Raw genomic sequence first — 22,063 nt, 5'->3', positions numbered from 1 at the left:
AACATTCATTTAAAAAAACCCACACACTATAAACTCCCTAGCTGGTTTGGCTCAGTGGATAGAGCATCGGCCTGCAGACCAAAGAGTCCTGGGTTCGATTCTGGTCAAGAGCACGTATGGTGGTTGCAGGCTCCTCCCCGGCCAGGGCCCTGGTGGGGGCATGTGAAGGAGGCGATGTGTTTTTCTCACATCGATGTTTCTCTGTCTTTCCCTCTCTCTTCCACTCTAAAAGATCAGTGGAAAAATATCCTTGGGTGAGGATTAACAACAAAAACAAAAAACACCAACACTATAATCAAAGAGAAATCTGGGACTCAGAAGATGAACACATGTTTACACGCAGACAGAAAGGAACGATTCTGTAGTCTGAAATAAAATTAACTGCAAGCTTCTTGTAAGCTGCTATCCTGGGCACTGGCGATCTTATTTTTTACTTTTTAGCTTCTATGCAACTTTTCCAAAGGACACAAGCAAGGCAGAGACACAAATATCTCACTGACCTCAGTGAGAAAAACCGAGTGATGCTGACAAGCTATGAATAAGGCCAAAGCATAAAAATACTGGCCAAAGCCCTGCTGCTCTTTCTGGTTTATGAGAAAAGCAGTTGGGGGGGGGGGGAGGGGGGAGGGGGAGTGCTGAAATATATGGGCGTCTAAAGAAAAGAAGGTACTTTAATAAGAAGATGGAAGTTCATTCCAGTCTAAAAATTTGAACCATGCTATTATGGAAAAACATTTCTTAAGGGGAAAAAATACATCAGGAGGAAAAAGTATCTGGCAAGAGATGATGACAGGGGCTCCCCCCAGGAGGGCAGGTCCTTCTGTGTCCTGAGACCCAGCCCCTCGCCCCGAAGAACCCGTCCTCTTTCTGGCCTGGAAAGGCTGGGGACTTTCAAGTGGAGTGATGGCTCGGATTGATAATTACCCAGGACAGAGGCGGCGGAGATAGGAAAGAGGCAGGAGAGGCCCCAGCCCACCGAGGAGCCATGTCCACTGGCCCTTGGTGGTGCTGGGACCCTCCTCCAGGCTCCGTCCACAGCTGTGATTGACACCTCAAGGGCAGCTTTCCTCCAATAACACAAAGATCCTAGGGATGCCTGCCTCTTTGGCCAGTAGGGGACAAATAAAGATTTCTGGATTTAAAAAAAAAAAAAAAAGGTCACATTTCAGGTGGGGAAAAGGTTGGTGGGACCATGGGACTAACTGCCAGGATACCTGTGCTTAGGGAGAGGAAAGCTCTCAGCAACTACTCCAGAAATGACTAACGAAATGCCCCCATGTGCTCCTCTTCATCAAGGAAACACACACTGAGGGTTTTCCCAGGATTCTTCGCTCTCCAAGCCCATGCCAAGGACCAGAAAGGAAACAAGTAAAAATAATAATAAACGAGTGCATATTTTATCCCAATGGACAAAGACTACGCAGGTACAGTGGGGTTGTCCCAAAGTCCAGGCCTCTGTCCTTGTGTTTCTGAAAACCATCTGTTTGGGTCAGGAATGAAATTCTCTCAGTTCTTTGCCTGAAGCTCTGTTATCCCACCTAACTCTAGGCTCCTATGTGCCTTAAGTTGCCAGCAAAGGAAGATTCTAGGCCATCGGAACTCTGTAAGCCCTCAATACCCAAATGTCCAGCCCACAGGCTGATTCGCTGACCAGTTATGTCCACACTCGATGTAAATTACAAGGGTGAGTGCAGCCTATGGGGAACCCTGACCTGTCCCCATTTGGGTTCAGGGGTCCCTTTTCCAATCTCCACAGGAGTATTTTGAAAAAGTCCTCAGACTGGGTTCCCTTCATACCTCCAAAATCTGAGTATGAAGGAAGAATCTGGTGACAGGTACGCGACCCACCAGGAGAATCTGAAGTTCATAACCACCCAGCGAGGAAGGACTTTGAGAAAGTAGCTCTACTTAAATGGGCCTTGGGTTCATGCTCTCTACCCACACATAAATAGAGTATTCTATTTATAAATGTTCTATTTTTATCAAACATATTCCCATATTTATAAAATAGAACAAATAACCCAGAACTGAAGAGCTCCTTCATATGTTCAGACAATGTCTAAAGAGTCCTGGGCCCCGAATATACCTGCGTTCTCAGGTGGTCAAGATGTCTAGGGTATCGAAACCTCGTGGCAATCCCTGGGCCATTGCCCCCTTCCCTGGGCCTCCGCCTCCATCCCTGGGCCCCTGCCCCTTCTCTAACTGGGCCTGGCAGCACAAAGGTGGTTCCAGGACGGGGCCTCGTTGGGGGATGCCGAGCAGAGCACATGCCCAGGGACGCTCCATGAACACGTGGCCACAGAGGAGAGCAGCATCCGTTTCCAGCTGAACTGAATTTTCAGCTCGGTTTTGGGTGGAAGGGAAATACCTTGATGACCCAGCCAGCAGGCTGCCAGGTTCCCTCCGAGAACTTTTTTATTTCTGTGGGATCATCTTGGGTTATGGGCTGAAGTCCTGACCCTCCTCAGTCCTTTGCCACTTTGTGGTTCTACCTTCATTGTCTTTCTTCCTTTATCATTCACCATGCAAGGATTCTGGGTGATGCTTGTTTCTCTTTTATCCATCTCGTACTGAGTTGCACACTGCCCCCCTAAATTCATGCCCACCTAAAAGCCTCAGAACGTGACTTTACTTGGACATAGTCTTGCAGATGTAATTAGTTAAGCTAAGGTCATACTTAACTCATGGATGACCTCAAATCCAATGAGATCCTAAGTCTAGTAATGGACATCCTTATAAAAGCCAAGTGAAGACACAGGGACAGACAGGGAGGAAGACCCTGCGACAACAGAGGCATAGGAGTACAGAGGACTGCCAGCCACCGCCAGAGGCTGGGAGAGGCGGGAAGGACTCCTCCCCAGAGCCTGCCGTGGAGCACGGTCCTACTGACACCCTGACCTCACACTTGTGGCCCCCAGAACCGTGAGAATACGTGTCTGTTGTTTCAAGCCACCCAGTGTGTGGTACTTGGTTACAGCAGCCCTAGGACACGAATATAGTCGTCTACTTTTGTGTTTTGTGTTACAGCTAGGCTTGTGAATATTAAAAAAACACAATTAAAAATGAATGATCGAATCCTTCATTCATCAGTGTCCCACTCACTTTGTGCAGTTATGCCTGACTCTAGCAGGAAGAGTGTTTGGGTTAGTCCCAAGTTTCTAGCAAAAAAGCCCATCCTGACAAGGATGGCACAGGACAGGTGCACCTTCGAAGCTTCCTTAGAAATGCTCCCTGCTGAAGAGCAGCCTGCCCCTCTTGCAGAATGTGTTTCCTCCTGGGAGTGTTATTTATCTCTGTCATATGCAAATAAGGAATACACAAATGCTTTAGATGAGAGTCACTGAGCAGTCTGACTTGGCACCGAAATGAGCCCAAAGACACCCTTAATTTAGAAACAATGAAACCACACAGCTGTGATGCGAGTCCTTTCCACAGCACCCTAGGGAGGCACATGCCTTCGGTGACGTCAGCACTGATCACTTGGTTAAGGGGCTGCCTGCCAGACCCCCTTAGGGAAGCTATAACCTTTCTCTCTAATAACTAGTAAGGAATTTGTGGGAAACACTTGGAGATTAAGGAAATGAGCTCTTCCCCCAACTTTCCCCCCAGACTGTGCGTCCCTTGGTGATCCTCACCTGAACTGAGCATTGCTAATGGGGGCAGATTGGCTGTCCGGGTACAGACACTCCCGCCTCCTTAGCAGCTGCCCGTCTGCCGTGGGGAAGGGCTTTCCTTTCTCCCGTTTACCCACTTACTGAATCATAGCCGCGTGGACTCACGGGATTCCAATTGTATTCAATGGGCTATATTCCATTACTACTATCATTTATTTTAAATAGCAAATCATCTCAGACTTGGCAGTGAGAGCCCCTTCGTTTTTAAGCACACCCTTATTTTCGGGTGCGAGATATCCCTGGCTCCTCTTACTTCCCCTGCCCCAGTGCTGACACAGCCCAGTCTCCAAAGATGCCCAGCTCCTTCTGTGGGAAACGGCACATAGACACCAAGATCTGGCACCAGGTGTGCTCAGTGCTGTGGTGTTCCCAGAGCCTCTTGGTGGGCAGGGATAGGACATTTTACACACACACACACACACACACACACACACACACACACACTCACACACACACACACTCATGCAACACATATACTACATACCACGTACACACACACAGGCATATATATCTAGCTCTCCCCTGCTTTCTCACCAATTCCTCTTAATTTCTTTAATTCCTATCCAATACCACAGGATTCATTCAGTCCCCCCCGCCCCCCGCCCATATTTTTAACTCCTTCATCATCAGTGAGCAGCTATTTCCCTTCTGTGGTATTCTTGACAAAATCTGAATCTAATCAGGAGGAAATACTAGATACATCCCAAACAAAAGACAGCCTATTAAAAACGGCTTGTACCCTTCACAAATGTCAAGGTCACAAACGACAAATAAAGGCCAAGAAACAGTCCAGATGAAAGGAGATTAAACCTACAGGACAGCTAAATGCAGGGTGCAGACTGGACTACTTCCTGGGCCAGGAAGAAAGCTATAAAGACATTCTTGGACATCTGGCAGGATTGTGAATATGGACTGTGGATTAGATGCTAGAACTGTATCAGTGTTACATTTCCTGACTTTGATCTGTGTGTGTAGTTAAATGAGAATGTCTTGTTTATAGGAAATACGTGCTGATGTGTTTAGAAATAAAACAACATGTCTGCAACTTACTTTCAAATGTTCATGAGGCATTTTACACACACACACACACACACACACACACACACACACACACACGCAGAAGCAAAAAACAACAGTGCTTCGGATTTGTTTGCAGGTGGAGCCGCGGCCTCAAAGCTGCCCTAGTTCACTGTACTTGAGATTCAAAGCCCAGGAGAGAGACCTGTAGTCCCTGCCCCCTTCTCCCCACCCCCGATTCCGCCCTGCCTCCTGCTGCACCTGCGCTGTTCGCTGTTTGAGGAAGGTCCTGGGAACAGGGCCTCGAGGGCCTCCGCTGGTTGCCGTGAGACGGAGAGTCCTGAGACTCACCTGCCTATCCCAACTGCACACAAAGGAGAGACGTCAGTTCCCCAACGGAAGTCAAAGTGATGCTAGAAAGGGGCAGGTGTGCTGGGTAGAGACACATAAAAAATGTCCTTCATAGGAATGTTAAAGCCAGTCTCTTTAGGATTGCCAAATCTCAGCTAAAAATAACTTTTAAAGGTCAAGGAGCAAGCTGGAGGCAGAGATGGAAGGGAACTGAGACAAATGCTCTGCACCCTTGCTACCCAACGTGTGCTCAATGGACTGACGGCACCATGGCCTAGGAGGTGCAGACTCTCAGGCCCACCCCGGACCCATGAGGCAGAATCTGCATTTTAACAAGTTCACGGGCGACTCACATGCTCACTAAAGTTTGAGAAGCACTGCTCTATCTTTGTGGGGCTCACCCGTAAAAAAATAAGAATCTGTGATACACGGGAGTTCTTTGTAACATTCTTTTAGTTTTCTTCTGTGAGTTTGAAAATTATATCAAAATAAAGTTATAAAACCAAGAAGCTAAAGATAAACTCCTGCCAAATAAAAGGTCAGTGTTGAAAGACTTGTGGCTCGATTTGCAGCAGGCATGAAATGAGAAATGCGGGGACTGCTCTGGAAAGAATGAGATGCCTGAAGTCCCACCTGACACCCAGCAGAGGCCTGAGAAGATGCAAAGGGTGTGGAGGCCACAGGCGGGTTGTCGTGATAAGATGAAGGGGTCCAGAATATGCCACAATGGCATAAAAATTATTTTGAGGGGAAAGCATTTGAGTTCCTGAAATCTCTTATCTGTCTAAAAGCAGAGCCCCCCACAAAAGAACGCAACTGTCCTAAGTCCCTCCCTGGGAGGAAACAGGTGAGACCGACTCATTACTGAACATGAGAAGTTCCACATCACACCCACAGACACTACCAACACTATCATATCTCCCGTCTGTTCTCCTAAGGCCCACTTACATTTCCAAAGAGTCATTTTTCCCATCAGTGCCCTGTCCTCCTCTTCTCCCCCTATCAAGGTGGCATATTAGCCCCAAATTCTAATACCTCTTTGAGTCACATTTTTCTGTAAACTCTTGTATATAGTGATGAAGTCTCTTTTCTCTTGTGAATCTTTTGGTCAGTTTTATTCGCATGCTCCCAGTTACGAACCCAAGAGGGTAGAGGAACACTCTCCCTTCCCAACTGAGATCAGGAGGGGAGATACCACTGAGACTGTGGGTTAGAGGCCAGAGAGTCCAGCTCTAGACTCTGCCCTCACCATCGGCTTCCTCCACGGAGCACGGAATTCATGACCACTCTTGCCTTCTCCGGAAAAGGATTCTCAGAGCACACACGCAGGGGGTCTCGGAAGAGAAAGTTGCGTTCTGGTCAGCATTTAACTTGTTTAGATTTCACTTTCTTTCTGAGAGCTCTGCCCCAGTGAGGCCACTCAGTGAGCTCCGAGTTCATAGACTGCTTTCACTCACAGGCATGCTATAACCCTGCCAGTGGCCAGCGGTCATTTTTCTGTGGGAGCCGTGATCATTACAGAAACCACTGAAGACCACGAAGGAGTCCACATGCCATCTGTCAGCGCCAGAGCCAAAGACGAAAGACAATGGCAACGTTCCTCACAGCTTCCACCACTGCTAAGTGATTCCATGGTTACAGGGAGGCCGCGTGCATTTTATCATGAAACTGGGCAGAGCCGGCTGCACAGTGGCCCTCACCCACACTCAGGGCCATGCCGAGCGCCAGAGCCGCCAGGACTTACCACTGGTCCCGGGAGAATGAGATGATGAAGCGAATGCCGGCAGGGAGTCGAGCCATTTACGCGTGGACCACAGAGCTTTGGCCACGAAATCAGACGCTTCATAAAGAGGTTAGTAATCCTGGCTCCCAGTCTCTCTCTTGTCCCTGCACTTGCACAGGCTGGAAAGGAAGTGGAGATGTCCTGCTTGGTCTCGTGCCCTCTCCTCCTTTCTGCAGAGGCTTAGATCTCTGCAATGAGAAAGAGGGGTTGAAAAGTCAGGGGTGCTGACAATGGCGCCTTGGAGTCCGGGGCAGGAGAAACTCCCTGTACAGTTGTTAGCCAGCCCAGATCAAAGCTGGCCTTCCTGGATGATGGGAATGCCCACCACCATGGCCACTAGGTGACAGTCTGCCCGGGGCGGGGGCGGGGCTTGTTCAGAGATCACTGAACTGAATTTCACACGATGTTCTGATGATATAAAAAGAACCACTGAGTTCATCTCTGTCTGGAAGGCATCTGGAGATCAACCCATTCAACCTCAATCACAGTACTCTACAGAATGTTAGCATTCACGTGACCCCAGTATGCGCCCAGCGGTTACACCGTGTGCTCTATTACCAGAGCCGGCCAGGGAACCGGACGTGTTCCATTCCACCCACGCCGAACCAGGCCACAGCTAAGCCACAATAACAGAGGGGAATGTGGGCCTGGACCAGATGGCAGGTCATCAAACCAATCATTTAATTGTGGCTTTGCAACTGAATCAAAATGCATCTAAAGCTGAGGGAATGAACTTCACCTCTTAGCGGCCTCTCCACTTCTCCTGAGGCCACCTCAGAGGCCATGGGAAATGACCCCATTCTGCAGGCAGAGCTGAAGGCAGAGGAATGGGCAGGGTGCCCCCAAACCGAAAAGGGGCCCAGCACACCAGGCAGGTCTCCTGTCCCAAAGCCATGACTCGTCGTAGTTTTCATTCCTCTACACTTGGCAACAAGGAGGCTTTGGACCAATGTGTTAAATAACCCAGTTCCCAGTGCATACAGAGCATGGGTCGTTCTGTCTCACACTCAGTGAAAAATCACAGGTTATAGAACTTTTAAAAAGAAAGCTGCTTTTGAGTAAACACTAATCTTGATATAAAGAAGCTGATAGTTATTTAATGTCTTCAAAACATTTCCTTGGGATAACAGACAAATAACAGCAAACAGTTCCGATGTGGAGGACTTACACTTAGATTTGTAAGTGCCCGTCTTTCCGCTAGACCCACGTTCATTCCTGCCATCTACCAAATCCATCAGCCAACCTCGACTCAATTCTGGTCAAACCTGTGACACAGCAACCATCCAGAAGGCACAGGAGAAGCAATGGGCAGAAAAGCTCCCTTTCCTTTAAAATCCAGCGGGCTCTTCCTCCTGTGAGCCAGGACAGAGCGAGTGCTGCAGCCTTCACAGTAAGTGCAACTAGGACACGTGAAGACGGTGAGTTTACATGTGGGATGTTAAGAGCTCAGTGTCATTCCGGGAGGGGTCGATGGGGAGACATATGAAATTCTTTAAACAATTAAAAAAAAAAAAGAGCTCAGTGTTATGAGTGCTCTTCCTCCAAAGCACGGGCAGTGCCCTCAGAAAATCATTCCACTGAGCGCTGGCAGGGACCTCGCGGCCTCCTTAGGTGAGGGCACGGCCATTCGGCCATTCCGAGGAAGAGGCGGCCGGCTCACTCCAGAGGAACAGGGAGGCCGGCTGCTGGACTCAGTGGGGCCAAATCTGGTCGGTCCAGTTTCCCTCAGTCCCTCCCCGCTCCACCTCACTTCCTGCGGCCCATCCCTCAAGGAGAGGGCAGCAGAACTGGAAATCACTGGACTTGACCTGTTTTGGGCACACAGCCCAAGCACATAAGAGGACTTTGTAAAAAAAAAAAAAAAACGGCTCTTACTAGGCGCCCCTGGACCGCGCCACCACAACAGGGAAAAGTGTCAGAATATCCGGTTTCATTCTATTGTCAAAGCGAGCAGCCGGGAAATACCCCATTAGAGCATCTTTATGAAAATGTGCAAAACACACATCTTCCCAAACAGCCCAACTAGTCAGCCATTAGGAACGGCCCGAGGGAAGTTAGCATTCCGGGGCCCCACCCGCAGACGATCCGTGCAGCCCAGAACAGAGCCCTGTGCTCTCTGCGAAGAAAACAGTGAGACTCAAAGTAAAGCCAGAGCAAGACGGAAGGGTCTTCGCAGAGCTGAAGCGCTGCTGTGGGTCCTCACACCAGCCCACGTGTTTTAAATGACCCATTAAAGACAAAGTTGCTAAAGTGGATCTTATTTTAAGGCCAAGGTGGGTGAGAATTGTATGTCCCCTCAAAACGAGTTCTGAGAGAGAGGAACAACGTCCTTTCCAGAAAAAAACACTTTCTGTGGTTGGTGCTTTAAAGGCTCTACTCAATATGAACGATGAATGACAATGGGCTTTCCCTGAGGCTTAAATACAAAAGCGCATCCTCTCCTCCCCTAGGACCAGCAAGACCTGTGCACAGAATCCCGGCCAGGGCAGGCCCAGCCGGTGAGAGGAGCAGACGTCAAGCTGGATCTAAGGGAGTTTAGGGGGAGAGCCATGGGGGTAAATCTCGGCTAGTTGCCCACGCAAACCACCGCACACAATTTAAATTCAAGGTCAGGCGAGCTTTCCAGGTGGGGAGCTCCCGCAGACTGAAGGAAAGACAGGCTCCGGATTCCACCCTTAGAAGACGTTCAGAGTCCTCCGTTCCAATGCAAATCCTCACGGTCTCCCGCCACCTGCTCAGGCACCTTGAAGCTGGAGAAAGGGAACCAGCGCGCGATGGCGGTGGCCGGCGGCCGGGCCACTTTCTGGCGCCTCAAGCCCTACAAATACTGACGGTCGCCGTCCCCGCGTTGGCAGGGAGACTCACGGGCTCGGAACCAGCTGCTCCACAGACAGACAACCCCAAGGCCCCGGGTGCTGACGCGCGGAGCCTCCCGGAGGCTTTCCCAGCGGCTCCTCCCCGGTGGCCGGTCCGGCGCAGGTGGACCGGGCGGCACGCCCACGTCCCCACAGCGCGGCGGACCAAGCGCGGGTCCCCTCCGGCCCTGCCCCTGGCCACCCGGCTGTTATCACGGCCGGGGCGGGTGGGAAGGGGCCCGGCGACAGCTCGTGCCATTCCTGCCCGGGCACCAGCGCGCGGCTGTGGCCCAGCCCGGCGCCCTCGCCTCCACTTGCCTGGATGCCCGCTCCGCGCAGCCCGGGACGCCGGCAGGGGCGCCGCCGCTCCTCGGGACCCCTTATTCCCAAGGCCTCCCGAGGCCGGAGAGCGGGAGCGCCCGGCCCGGCCGCAGCCCGGCACAAAGACGGGCGGAGGGGGAGCAGGGCGCAGGGACCGGGTCCCACCCGCGCGGCGCCCCCACAGCGCGGGCAGCGGGCGCCCCTGCCCCACGGCGTCCCCGCCCGGCGCCCGCGGCGGCAGGTGCAGGCGGCAAGGAGGGTCCCCGCGTCGATCGGTCGCAGCCCCCGCGCCTCACCTGCGCCGCCGGGCCCGCTCCGCAGCCGGCCGGCTCCCGAGCTTCCTGCTCGCGACTTCCTGGGGCGGCGCGAGGCCCTGCGGCCCTTTCGCTTTCCTGCGGCCGCGGGCGGGCGGCGGCGGCGGCTCGGCCCCTCCCCTTTCCTTCGGGCCCTGCCTGGTCCTCCCCAGGCCTCTGGGCGCCCGGGATCCCAAACCGCCCCGGGGGCGTCCTGGCCGGTTGTTGCCATCCCCGACCCCTCACTCCCCACCCGCCAGCGCCCGCTCAGGATTCGTGGGGCATCCAGGGTCCCTGCACCTGGCATGTTCTCCACGAGCCACCGGGAGCTCCCCAGAGGCCCTTAAGGTAGGTCTGACCTAAAGGCAGCGAAGCCAGGGCCGGCATAGAGGGCCGCCTTGGCCTCCCAGCCTTTCCGCCCGCTGCCCCTGTCAGGACCATGAAGCTGGCGCTCTAAGGGAACATGGGGCCAAGGCAGGCTGTGTTGAACCATGTTTCATCACACCTGTACGCGTGTGGCACGCAGCTCCCACGGCTATTCTGAACTCCGGCCTGGCCCCAGTCACTTGCACTGACACCCACCATTGCTGGGGCCTCAAGACAGTTCCCATGTCAACCCAGTGTCAGCCCAGGAACAACGTTTGGAATTCTACTCTGGCTTCTTGCCAAACATTGACCTTGGGCTGCCCCGAGAAGGACTGGATCCATAGATGAGCATGGGGGTACCCACAGAGCACTCCCAGCACACACTGCGTCCAACACAGCCAGGTCCCAGCTCCCAGGGAGAGCAGAGAGAGGCAGAAAAACACCTTGCAGTGAAATTCCGGAAAGACTGCCCCTAATTAAAACAATCCCTACGGCTAGAACCAATCCAAGGCCAGGCTGTAAGCGCTCCAAAAGGTTTGTATGAACAGTGCCCTGGACCTCGAGGCACACTGCCCTGCCCAGCACCCCTTAGGCTGGCCGCCTCCTCCCTGCCAGGATACCTCCTCCCTGCTAGGCCTTATAGCCCCTTTTCCAGAGCACCCTAATACCTTTTCCTGTTGGTTGAGTTGGGTCATGTCAAATGCACCCCTTCTTTATGCTTTTGAGAAGTGTTCATGCAGAAAGGAAACCTGCCGGCCTCACTGTGGCCCCAAGGTACAGCAACAGGGTACCCCCCGCCCCCCCTCCTGCAAGGGAGCTGGCCCAGGGCCTCTGGACGTCTCTCTCTCTTTGGCAAGGACTCTTTTTGTGGAACTCCTCTCTCGGCCAATTCCTTCTCCTCCTTCCCCCAACGCTCTATTCCTGGTGATGCCCAAACCAGCCCAGTCTGGCTTCCATCTGTCTCCCAGTTGCCTCTCTGGCTCACACCACCGTCTGCTCAGGGCTCCTCCACTCTCCTGGAACCTGGACATCAGCCTCTCCACTTCCAAGCTCTCCCTCAGGCAGCCACTTTCCCAGCTGCCTCCGACTGCTGTCCTAAAGCGGGTCAGATTCTGTCATTCCTGGACACCCTTCAGGATCCCCGTCGCCTGCAGGAAGGAGGCCACATTCTTCAGTACCTGGGAAACAAGGCCTGAACTCGTGCTTGCCGCTTCCTGCCCGAACCTTCTGGATGGCTCTGCAGTTTCCAAGATATGCGCTTTCTCAGGTGTTGGTGTTTCTGTCTTGGTCCTTCCCACCCCAGCCTTTCCGAGTGAGCACGAACTCTGGGGCAGGTCAGCATTTTCTGCTCTCTCCGGCCATCTTCTCTTCACTACATATCCGGGCACTGTAGACATCTCTGCATCCTGACTTATCACGTGAGCCGGGACTAGTTCTTTCTAAATCTATCTTGGGGGTCAGAGAGATTCCCCAGGTTGTGCACTGACTTGGAGGACACTGATCCATGTTTGCAAACTGTACAGATGAATGCATGTGGCACAGTACAGGGCATCCTGATGTTTTTTACATTTTCTCACATAGAAAATATTTGTATGGCACTCTGGGCAAAACCAGAGGGCACCTGGGGTGGTCCATATCATATTTACTAATTGAAAAGATTAATCTTTTAATTTTATAAAGATTAAGACATTAGTTATTTAGCAAATATTGATCTTTTATAGGATTATAAGAAATACTTAAACATGCATTAGAGGACCCAGTGAGTTTGTGTAAGACTCCCACATAAAAGTTCCCATTCTGAAATGAAAGCTTGTGATTGCTCCAACGGACTTCCAGGCTTCATGCTGACATGGCTGCACACAAGCTCAGGACAGAGCAGGCAGCTGGGACAGCACTATTGAGACATTTCTTCCTGCAGGTAGCTAACTCTGAAGCCGTTATTTACAATCACACAACTTTTTCAACAGTTGATATATTTAAAGAATCGAACATCTCTCCCTTTTCTTTCATTGATGTGTAATACTGAAATTTCTGGTGAGAATCGAGTGAACTTCCCATCCAGTTGGATTTTTCAGATCCAGTATTTCAAAATCGTGACAAAGTGTGCCAGGCCAGTCGCGGGCTGCCCTCGGGCTGCCGTTGACACAGCTGTGGCCAGGGTTCCAGAGAGATAAGCCCAGGTGCCCAGACTCTGGGCTGCCAACTGAGCCCACTGCCTTAACCCAAAACGTCCATGCGTGCTTTGCATTTGTTTTGATTTTATTTCAGTACAAGAGGAACACTAAAGGAGAGGTGTGTTCACGCTTGCCCAACAGGTGTTAATTGGGTGCCCAAGGGGGCCAGTCCTGTGCCAGCCCCGAGGCCTCAGGTCAACAAGGGGTCTTTGCCTTTGAAGAGTTCATAGAGCAAAAGCCAGGTGGCAAGAACAGGGAGGCTGTGAGGGTGAGGGGGAGGGTTTACATTCATCCCCTAGGGCTGCCCTAACCAAGCACCTCACACTGGCCAGTCAGAAAGTGCTGGCAGGGCCGTGCTCCCTCCGAAGGCTCCGCAATCTGTCCGGCCTTTCTCTTAGCCTCTGGCGTTGCTGGCTCTCCTGGTGTTTCTTGGCTTGTAGCTGCATCACGCCTGTCCGCCTCTGCGGTCACATGGTGTCTTCCTGTGTGCCTGTTCATAGCATCTTCCTTCTGTGTGTCTGTGTGTCTCCTCTCCTAAGGACACCAGTCATATTGGATTTAGGGGCCACCCTCCTCCAGTAGGGCTTCAACTGAACTAATTACATCTGCAACTACCCTAGTTCCAAATAAGGTCCCATTCTGAGGTTCCAGGAAGGAAATGAAATTTTTTTAGGGGGGGGGGTGTTACTATTTAACCCAGTACTGGGCTATTACATAAGGGGAAACGAGTGAAAAATGCATCCCCGGGCTAGCAACATCAGGAAGCTGTTAGCACCCTAAGCCTGAAGAGGGAGAGAGCTGAGGCTGCAGAGGAAACTGCTAGACAAGAGGAGGGGGATTGGGGAGGGAATGCAGCCGCTGTGGATGTACAGCCCAGCGGGGAAGGAGCGGGAACAAACAGCCCACTCTCCTCCCGCCTCCCACCAACCAACCCAAGGCCTGGAGGCCAAGAGCCCCACGGATGCCCCGCCCCTCACATGAAGGCAGTAGACAGGTAACCAGCAATCCCAACACTGCTACACATTATAATAGAGGACACACCATGGGGTGCAAGAGGGGGTCACCTCGCCCAGACTAAATGGTCACAGGAGGTCACATCTCAGCAGCAGAGGAGGAGCTGGCCAAGAGCACAACGCAAGCTGCAAGCTGGTTTGGGGAGCGGTGATGGTGCAAATAATGTGAAGAGGGGAGGAGAGCTCCTGTGGCAATCCAGGCCTGAGATTATGGTTGCTGGGAGTGCAGACTCCAGAAAGGTCTAGATGGTGAGAGAAAGGAGGCAAGGGAAGGAGAGGAGCTGGGATGACACCCAGATGTCTGGCTTGGGTGGCTAAATGGGTGGTGGAGTCTTCATGGAGAGAGGGAACATACAGAGGACACACAGACTTGGGGTGAGGCTGGGCTAGGGATTTACTTGTACTCGCTGAGCATTTGGTTCCTGGGGGAATTTCTCAGTAGAGATGTTGACCAGGGTTGGATTTGTGGGTCTGGAGTCTCTGGAAGAAGCCGAGGCTGGCAAGGGAGGCCTGGTAGTGACAGCAACCGACAGCATGAGACTAGACGGAATCCCCAGGGGGGCTAATTTCAGGGCCAGGCAGGGAGGAGGGGCCAGAATCTTGGATCGAGTGTGGGAAAAGCCAGGAGAGTGTGATGTCCAAGAGGCACAAGGAAGGCAGTGTTTCCAGAATGAGAGAGTGGGATAATGCAAAGAAGCCAGGTCTGCTGGCTTCACCCAGAAGGTCGTGGCTGACACTTCCATGAAGGTGGGGTGGGCGGCAGACGGCTGTGGGGATTGGGTGGGCGTGGGGAAGAAGAGGCAGCAGGGAGCAGACAAGGTTTCAGGAAAGGAGGAGAGAGAAGGGCACAGGCTGGAGAGGGACTGGGGGAGGAGGAAGGATAGTTTTAATGTAGGGATGTTTGTGAGCTTATACAGAAGTAGGGAGAACATTACAGTAAAGCCCACATACCTAATACCCAGCTTCATCAATGATCAATGCATAGCCAACCTTCTTTCCTTTCTGTTTCGACCCACTTCCTTCTCCCCGGGAATATTTTGCAGCCAATTCCAGACATCATATTTCATTTGTAAAGTTTCAATGTGGATCTCTAAAAGATATGGTTTTAAATGTAACCACAATACCATCATCAGGGCTCCCCCAACAAGAACAATTCCATAATGGCATCCACTCCCGAGCCCAGGTTCTCACTTCCCTGACTGTCCTGAAAATGTCTGGCCCTCAGTTTTGTTTGTCTTTCAGTGGGGATCCAAGCAGTCCACACGTATATGGCTTGTGTCTCCTAGGTCTCTCCTCTGTAGATTTCCCCAGCACCCCCGCTCTCTCCCCCAGCAATGTGTTGCTGTCATTGTTATAGAGGCCAGGCCATTCGTCGTGCAGTCTCCCTCCCTCTGCATTGTGCTGACTCTGTCTTCATGATTCGGTCTAACATGTTTTTCCTGAAATTGACAATGAGGTTTGGAGGCTTAATCAGATCTGGGTAGACTCAAGGCAAGCACACGGCAGCTTTCTGAAGTCTTAGATGTTCCTTGTTTAGGTTCATTAATTCATCAGAAGTCGTGAAACTGCGATTTTCAGTCTTTCTTTCCCTCTTTGCTAGCATACTTCTGTAAAGAGGACTCCTCATCAATTATTTAACATCAATTAGTGAACCCTAGGGACAGTTTGCATAGGAAAGGCAGGATAAATGCAAGCTCCCTCTTTTGTCACTTTTCGAAATGAGCTGGCTTTCTAGTATTCTTCAAAAGTTGTCCATGCATTTCTTTTGCATTTTATTGTATGCGCCAGTGGACAGAGTCACAGTTGGTGTGTTCTGACGCACTGCAGTGACACTCCTGACTGCAGCTCATTTGCCCGTCGTTGGCCAGTGGGGCCTCTTCTAACCATCTCGAGTCCGTCTGACATGACCCCGTATATGATAGAGTCCTTGCTTTCTACTGTGACAAGATGTTGTTCTGAGCTCATTTCATACAATTCCTGCCCCAGACCTGGAATCTGCCATTTCTCCTAGGAGGCCGGCTCCTCAAGAAGTCAGAAGGGAGGACGCCAGCAGGTATGTACAGGAAAGGAGGCCGCACCTTCAAGGACACAAGTCCCCTCAGAGGCGGAAAGAAAAGGAATTCAAAACTCGTGAGAAGGAATGAGCCTCAGGTGGGAGAAGGGGCACTCGGCAGGCAGCTCATGTTGTAGGTGGGAAGACAAGAGCTGAGAGTTCGTATCTATTTTTCCTTTGTTGCAGGAGGTAACGTCAGCCGCTGAAAGAGAGGAGAGAGGAGGTGGCCTCTGGTGCTTGAGGAAAAACGAGGATTTAGGGTGACAAGTGAGAACACTGACGAGGGTTGGCTGGAAGGAAGGAGATGGTTAATTCCTATTGGTGCCCATCTGTGTGACGGCGTGAGTGTCAGTGAGCCCAGGTGCTGAGAGAGGACAATCAGGTGGATGGGCCCAATTTGAAGGGAGGGCGTTTGCCATCCCCCCCACCTGCAGTGAGGAGTCACTGCTTTCCCTGGGGTTAAGAGGCAACTCTGACACCTACTGGAAAGTTTGGTCTTTCACGCGAGTCACTAGAAGGAGAACCTTCTATGTGCAGAATGAGGCCCTTGCTAGGAGCTGGGGTTGTGATGAGAAGTAAGACTTTTCAGAAAGCACCTTCTGTCCAGGAGCTCAGTCTCTCCAGGGAAGAGGACTGTCCAGGCGAGGAGCGTGTCCTGGGAAGGCCAAGGGGCCCAAGGGTAGCCCTGCCATCGGGTGCTGTCTCCCTGAAGGTGCTTTGAGGATACTGGCCTTCATTCAGAGCTCGAGCAAATGCCTCGGGCTTGGAAAGCATAAAAGCATTAGGCATTATTTGACAAACAAGAAAGGTAAAATCAGTACCTGTTTACTTAATACAAAGAAGAGCTGAGTAAAAAGCAAGAATTCTAGCAGTGGACAGGTCCATTCTCGGAGCTCACAATGTAATTGGAACAAGACTAGAGAACCTCAAGCCACAGGGCCTAAAAATCCCCCCCAATCCTTATTTAACATGCTATCCATTTTCCGGTGTCCATGAATTTAAAACTCTTTTAGAAAAAAACATGCATTTATTGAGTACTGTAATTTTTATGAATCAAACAGCCTTTTGACTGTACTAAGGGAGCTAATCCAAGGAATGAACCCGTGAAGTGAGATTACTTTCTCCTAACTGATCTTGCTTATTTAATAAATGCATATTTTTACATTTCCATTCTTGTTCTACGGGACGCTTTTAGGGCCCCTGCACGGAGACCCTGTACCCAGTGCCCTAAATAAACAGCACTAAGCCCACGCGCTCCAGCTCTGCCCGGAGGCGGTTGCCAGGGCCCTAGCGTGGCCCGGAGTGGATCCCGCCCGGCCCTTCTCAGTGCCAGACCTCAGGGTGCAGGTGGCGCGGGGCCAGTCCTAGGACACCCAACACCGCTGGCCCGGTTTAACTCTGCTGGCTCTCGCCTCGGCAGAGGGGAGGGAAATGATGCATGCAGTAACCCTGACCACTGTACTTGGTCCAGAACTGCCCAGAGGCCTGGCCTAGGAGCCAGATCCTCCTGGGGAGGAGAGACAGACATACAGACAAGGGCTGACACAGGGCTTTTGGTGATGGTCCCCGAGTAGGTCCCCAGAAGAGACACCTGAAACGGTATTTTCTTAATAAAGTAATGGAGCACAATATGCTTAAGCACCACCCCTACCTCCTTCACACTTGTAGTAAACATGTCCATTCATTCTTTCATAGAACCTTGATTGAGTCAACTATCCTTAAAGTGAAATATTACTTTAATCTTTTAAAAGACTTTTGAAGAAGTTTTGACATCTTCACCACATAATGGTCCGAGTCATGGCAAATAAATGAAAGGAAGTGCAAATAGGAATTCATTTAAAATGTTCAGACAGATTCACACCAGAAGGCCAGCAGTGGCCGTCTCTGGGCGGTGAGGCTATTGATCATCTTCACTTTCTTCTTTATCTTTTACTGTATTTTCCCGATTTGCCAACGGCATTTAGTAATTTTAACAACCTGAGCCTAGACTATATGTCAGGCTCTGTGCTAGACTGGGGGTGGGGGTGGGGGTCAAGGCCCTGGGGAAACTCAGGGGGGCTGACCTGGAAACATGTCACAAGTGTGCAGGGAGAGTGACAGAAGCACAGCACAGCGATGGTCTGAAGGGGCTGAGGCAATGAGGAAAGGTGTCCCCAAGGAGGTGACATCTGGGTAAGGCAGTGAAGGTGAAGGATTGTTTACCAGGTAGAGGAACATGGGAATCACATTTCAGAAAGAAGGAACAACCACACAGACAGGTGAGGGCATCCTGTAGGAAAATGATCCAAATAACTGACAACAGTTAATGGAGATGAGCAATAACCCTTTGGGGGAAAGGGGCTTATCCTCACAAATGACCGAGGAATTCAGAGTAAAGGCACCATGAGACGCTGTTCTGCCCATCACATTAGCAAAGAAGAAGTTACTTACAGCAGGCGAGGGAGCAGCCGGGGTCACTCTGGTGGAGAGAGTGGGGCTGGGCCATTCTAGGAGGCAATGGGGTAGGGAGTATGTGTTTAGTTTTAATGCTCCTCCCCAGTGGTCCCATAATTCTTCAATCTATGTAACTGAATTCCAGAGCTGGATGCGAGATGTGGACAGGGACCTGTGCCCTCAGATGTTCACAACGACGCTGTTCATCCATTCCTTTATTTTGGAGAGTGGTTTGCACAGGGGTTCCACTGCATTACTTGGCTACATTACTGACACAAGTGAACCTGTATTCGTCTGTATGCATCAAATATTATATTACCGTTATAGAGCACCTGGTTTTTCCAGAGCGTTTTTACCCGCATTATCTTATTTGATCCTCATGATGTGCCTGCAGGTTGGGCAGGGACCTTATTCTGAGAGAAGAGTGTACATGTCACTCAACTTGCAGGCTCCTCCCCTGATCCATCCGTAGGCCCTGGAAGGTGCAGCCCCTTGTACCATGGGGTCTCCCACCACCACCACTGGCCAGAGCAAGGCCATCTGTAATATCGAAAGTAGACCCAACCTTCCATATCCACTAGTAGGGAAGAGTGACATCCGTTTTAGAATGAGGAACTAACATGTAGCCACAAGGTATCACAGTTTGGCTAATTTTTTTTTTTTTTTTAAACAGAACTTGCCACAAACGGGTCTGAAATTCTTTTTCTCATTTCCTCATAGCCTCCTCCCCCTTCCACCCCCAAATATGACCTTATGACCTAGGGACACAGCACATCCAGCTGTAGTTATTTAACTGATGTATTATTGAGAGAGCCCCTGGAAAATGGAATCTGGTTTAAGAATAATAATAATAAAAAAGATAATAAAGAGTTAAAAATTGATGTACTTTGCTTTTTCCCCCTTCTTTCCCAAGTGTTGCATAAAGTACAGCTGTGTGGCAAAATAGATCTAACATTCAATGTGAGAAGCATATGTTGATTGAGCACTTACTATATGCTGCGTACTGTGCTATGTGGTGGGGGAGGGGAGCAGAGCTGAGTCACTACCCTTGAGTTGCTGCCCAACATGAACTTCTGGTCTGTGGGATTTCCTGACAGCTCATCTCCACCCTGGCTGACTCCACTGACCCGGCTGCCCCACTGGTTGTGGGGCATTGCTGAATAATCCTGCTTTCTGGGCGGAAAAGAATTTGTTTTCCTCTCTTGATGACAGTATCTTCAATATCCTAAGGTGTGGATGTATCTGTTTATTTCCTCCTTCTTGGTTTCTATTTTTACAAGAGACAGAACCTCAAACACTTAAAATACTTACTAACACTTAAGAATCTGCACGTTGATGTATTTTTTAGAAACTTCGGTCTCTTCCCACCCTCCTGTGTATCAGTGCTAATGCTTATGTTATGCTTCAGCATAATCTCTTCATCACAGACTAACTTCTGGTGGCCACTAACAGTTATTGACGGAACCATCTTTAGCAGTTTGATCCTGGTCAGAAAGAAATAATGATGGAAAATGAGTCAAAAGTTCCCCAAAGACCTATTGATAGACAAAAGGTGCTTACCCTACTCTATGAGAGACAACAGTATGATTAGTAAAATAATAGCTAACATCCACTAAGTGCTTTACTGCGAGCTAGGCGCTGTGCTAAGCTCATTATAAACATCTTATTTAGACCTTGCCACAGCCCCAAGGGGGCAGTTCATATTGTCTCCATGTTACAGATGGGTGAATTGGCTTCAGAAAGAAGCAAACAGCTAGGATTACAACCCTGGGTCTGACGCCTACCCACTAACAGCCATAAGAACTATTTTAAAAAAAGAAGTTGCAATTTCTGTCTTTTTGATATGTGTGTGTGTATATATATATATATACCTATATCAGTATGTGTATGTTTATACATGTGCATGTACATAATAGTTAACCTTGCAATACAAACATTTTAATAGCCTCACATTTCCATAGCTAAGAGGGGCCTGGATTCATTTTGTTGAAAGTCCCTGCTTTTTATCTGGGCGGTGGCTACACGCTTAAACAAAAACCAGAACACCCTGTTTGCATCCTTCTGGTTCCCCTCGTTCCTGAGGCCTTTTCTCTGTGTTGTCCTGGGCAGCCCAGAAGAAAGGCCCAGCCAGTTGTCATGGCAACCGCCAGGCTGCCTGGCCCCCAGCCTGGAGGTGGGTCAGAAAGGTGTGGCAGATCAGCAGGGGACCCCCCGGGAGGGCTTCCAAGACGGGGTCTCTCCCTGGGGCAATGCCATGCGGAAGGCCTCGGTGGAGAGGGCCACAGAGGGCCACGGCCGGCCAGGACGGAGCGTTCTTTACTCTCCTTTTTGCCTTGGCGGGCGTTCGGTAGAGAGGGGCGGCGTCTCTCATTTATTTGTGAGAAAGGCAGGAAGATAACTTCTCACCTCACCAGGGAAAGGGAGCGCGGAGGAGGACCCGCAGGCAGCTTCCTCTCCACTCACCTGAGGCCCTGCTGCCGGGCGCTGCCCTTCTCCACGATGGGCGGCATCAGTGCCAGTGCCCTGCTGGGCATGATGGGAAATCCCTCCTGGGGGATGACGGGAAGCCCGTCCTGGTGAATGATGGGAAATAGTGGCTGGGCGACCCCTGCCAGTGGATTATGGGAAGCCCCTGGTGGTGGGTTATGGGAAGTGTCTCCCTGACAAGGTTTGTAAGAGGTAGAAAAGAATGCCCTTCCCTTTGCGCCTCGCATTCCCGGTTAGAAAGGAGGAAGATGAGTTAAGCGTCTTTGGAGGGCCTTCAGAACTGGAACGAGCTGCTTCTATGATCACCAAGCACTCCCGAGACACCCAGGGGACAGGGGGTTGGGGAGTGTGGGGTACCAGGAATCAACCTCACTGCTCTTCCTAGGACTCCCCAGGCTCCATGGAAGAGAGCAGGTACGGCTGTGCCTGCCCTGCGCTGGGAGCAGCCTCTTTCTGGAAGGAGGAGTTAGGCTTTTGTCCAGTGGCTGCTGCCGGGAGCTGAGAGGCCTTATTTGGACACTTGTTAAACTTGGAGTGTAGTGAAACTACTGTATTGAAACTATATATATATTTTACTGTATTGAAATATATATATATATATATATATATATATCTCCTAACCGGTTTGGCTAAGTGGATAGAGCATTGGCCTGCGGACTGAAGGGTCCCAGGTTTGATTCCGGTCAAGGGCATGTACCTTGGGCTGATGGATGTTTCTAACTCTCTATCCCTCTCTCTTCCTCTCTGTAAAAAAATCAATTAAAAAAAAAAGAAATTTTTTTTTTTTTGCGGGGGGAGGGGGGCGACTCTGACCAATTTGCATGCGTGGGGCATAAATCAAATTGTAAATTTTAGGATTCCCTAGCACTATGGCTAGGCACCCAGCTGCTAATGATGTGATCTAGAACAGGGTTTGCTCCAGCCACTTTCTGTTTTTTTGTTTTTTTTTTCCGATCTAAGACTTATTGAGCCCGTGCTTCTCCGCTTCCTAAGTGGTTTAAGGCCACTCCCGGAAAATCAGAGTGATTCACTTAAATCGGAGGGAGGGTAGTGATTGACAGTAATGGCTCTTCAGTCAGAATACTTGGTTTGAGTCCCACTAGCTGAATAATCTTGAGCAATAATTTCATTTCTCTGAGGTTGCCTTTCCTTAGCTGTACAATGGGGAAATGACCATGAGGACTGAGAGAGATAATTCATATAAAACTCTTAAAACATACCAGCACAGCCAGAACTTAGCAAA

At 50.6% G+C, this 22,063-nt stretch overlaps 1 protein-coding gene across 5 annotated transcripts in view; it reads right to left on the bottom strand.

Annotated features, from left to right (window-relative positions):
• SLC37A1 (solute carrier family 37 member 1) overlaps positions 1-22,063 on the bottom strand; it is a gene marked incomplete at its 3' end in the record, with an annotated part of 57,217 nt that overhangs the window by 33,146 nt on the left and 2,008 nt on the right. For 2 of the 5 annotated variants that reach the window (XM_079766846.1, XM_079766850.1), the window contains exons 1-2: positions 10,298-10,412; positions 6,787-7,013 (exon numbers count right to left, since the gene is read on the bottom strand). In XM_079766846.1, the coding sequence (XP_079622972.1) occupies positions 6,787-6,842 (56 nt within the window). In that variant the 5' untranslated portion in view covers positions 6,843-7,013; positions 10,298-10,412. The other 3 variants (XM_079766848.1, XM_079766847.1, XM_079766849.1) reach the window with 3 other exon arrangements.

This window comes from Cnephaeus nilssonii, assembly GCF_951640355.1.
Source record: "Cnephaeus nilssonii genome assembly, chromosome: 3".
Taxonomy (NCBI): Eukaryota; Metazoa; Chordata; class Mammalia; order Chiroptera; family Vespertilionidae; genus Cnephaeus; species Cnephaeus nilssonii.
This window is presented reverse-complemented; position numbering and strand designations above follow the sequence as displayed.